This window comes from Triticum dicoccoides, chromosome 6B, assembly GCF_002162155.2.
Source record: "Triticum dicoccoides isolate Atlit2015 ecotype Zavitan chromosome 6B, WEW_v2.0, whole genome shotgun sequence".
Lineage (NCBI taxonomy): Eukaryota > Viridiplantae > Streptophyta > Magnoliopsida > Poales > Poaceae > Triticum > Triticum dicoccoides.
Genome location: NC_041391.1, coordinates 677,485,489 through 677,487,212, shown reverse-complemented (window position 1 = coordinate 677,487,212; position 1,724 = coordinate 677,485,489). Strand labels below are relative to the sequence as shown.

The 1,724-nt window shown below is 55.6% G+C and overlaps 1 protein-coding gene across 1 annotated transcript; it reads left to right on the top strand.

Annotated features, from left to right (window-relative positions):
- The first annotated feature begins 318 nt into the window (after window positions 1–318).
- On the top strand, window positions 319–1,267 carry LOC119325040. Its single transcript, XM_037598796.1, has one exon. It carries the CDS (start codon window positions 418–420, stop codon window positions 943–945), a length of 528 nt encoding a protein of 175 aa, XP_037454693.1. The 5' UTR covers window positions 319–417; the 3' UTR covers window positions 946–1,267.
- Window positions 1,268–1,724: the final 457 nt, after the last annotated feature.

Below are 1,724 nucleotides of genomic sequence, written 5' to 3'. Positions count from 1 at the left end.
ATATATTCCAAATATACAAACTTCTTTGACATGACTATTAGTAGTACTGGTTTGTAATGCAAGAAATTGACCAGAATTTTGACGCTTAAATCAGTATTCAAATCAAACTGGCATGAGCCTTACTTTGCTGCATCGCAGACCGATTCCGGTGTGCTCAGACGCCCACCGCATCACGCTGTAACCCGAGTTTAATTAACAAGTGTTTTCCTTTCCTTAATTAACTCGGCCGGACTCCAGGTTCTTAACGCCCAGAATTCACCAAACTGCCTCTCCCCGGCCTATAAAATGAGGCCAACCGGCTCCCATCTCAGGTTACCCAAACCGGCAGCGAACCACCGGAGAACTCACACAGCAAAGCCTGAAAGCCACCGCAATTCCTGAGTCCCAACTGCTCCACCTCCCTCCTCTAATCTCATCATGTCGACCGCGACTGCATCTCGGCCCAGCGGCCCCATCCTTTTGACTCCCTTTCCCAACTACCAATCCGCCTCGCTCTCGCGTATCAAGCTCTCCGTCGCCGGCTCGCCGGTCAAGTCCGTCAGCGTCTCGTCTCCCCCCTCCTCCCCCACCACCACCCCCAAGATCCGTCGGTCCTGCATGTGCTCCCCGACGAACCACCCGGGCTCCTTCCGCTGCAGCCTCCACAAGGAGCGCAAGCAGGAGGCCCACGCCGTCAGCAGCAGGCCCGCCTCTCCGCCTTCGCCGCCGTCGAAGAGCACGGCCAGCCCGTTCGCGCAGCACATCCCCAGCGGCAGCGGCTGCTCTACACGCTCTTACAGCGGGCTGGCGCGGCGCGTTCCCATGGGGAGCGGGCACTGGGCACGCAAGGCGCTCGTGCCGTCCCCCGTGGCGCAGCAGGTGCAGTACCGGAAGCGAGCGGGCGGGTACCGCGCCGGGGCCAGCTGTCTCTCCGCCGCCTCCATGGCCGGCCGCAGCAACCAGTAAAAACAGCAGCAAGATATGTACATACTGCACAAACTGTACATAGAAAAGAATTTCCCCGAATAATCCAGTCGATGTATACAGTGTATAGAACGAAGATCGGTGGGGATCAGGCCGGAGGGTTGGATTTTAAGACCCAATTCGATTCCGGGCTGGTGAAATTAGCTAGCCAGTAGATACTGTACATAGACTGAGCCTCTTCTTCCTCCCTGCTCCACTTGTACATAGAGTGAGCTCTCGTCCTCTCTGCCCGCTGTGTACAACTCCCCTTGGTTTTGGTCTTCTGGATACACATCAATACTAAACGAGTGACAAATTGGAGACACACATACATGCATCTGATCTGTTGCCGGGAGGCTTATCCATTCATGGATCATGGATGATTTGCCGCAACCACTTTCTCCTTATGTTTCTGTTTCTGTTTCTGGATTGTGGATGTGTATCGCCCCTGTTTCGTTTCAGATAAGCTCCACAAGAGATGAGTGGCGTCTCGCCGTCGCTTGCGACCGTCACGCGGCACCCGTGCGTGCCCCCAGCCGGCCGGATCAGGCCAGCAACTTGCAGCACGGCAGAAATTCTCCGATTCCGACGAGATTTCTGTGGAACTTCATGACGCGCGCAACTGATGAACCGAGGATTTTTCTTCTTCTTTCCCTGCTTGTGAAGTACTAAGAGCATATCCAGCCGCGCCCCAACAGGCCCTCCCCAGGCGTATTTTTCGTGCCGGCCGAAAAAACGGCCAAGTCCCCTCCAGAAACCTGTTTTTCGCCGGTTCGGGCCAA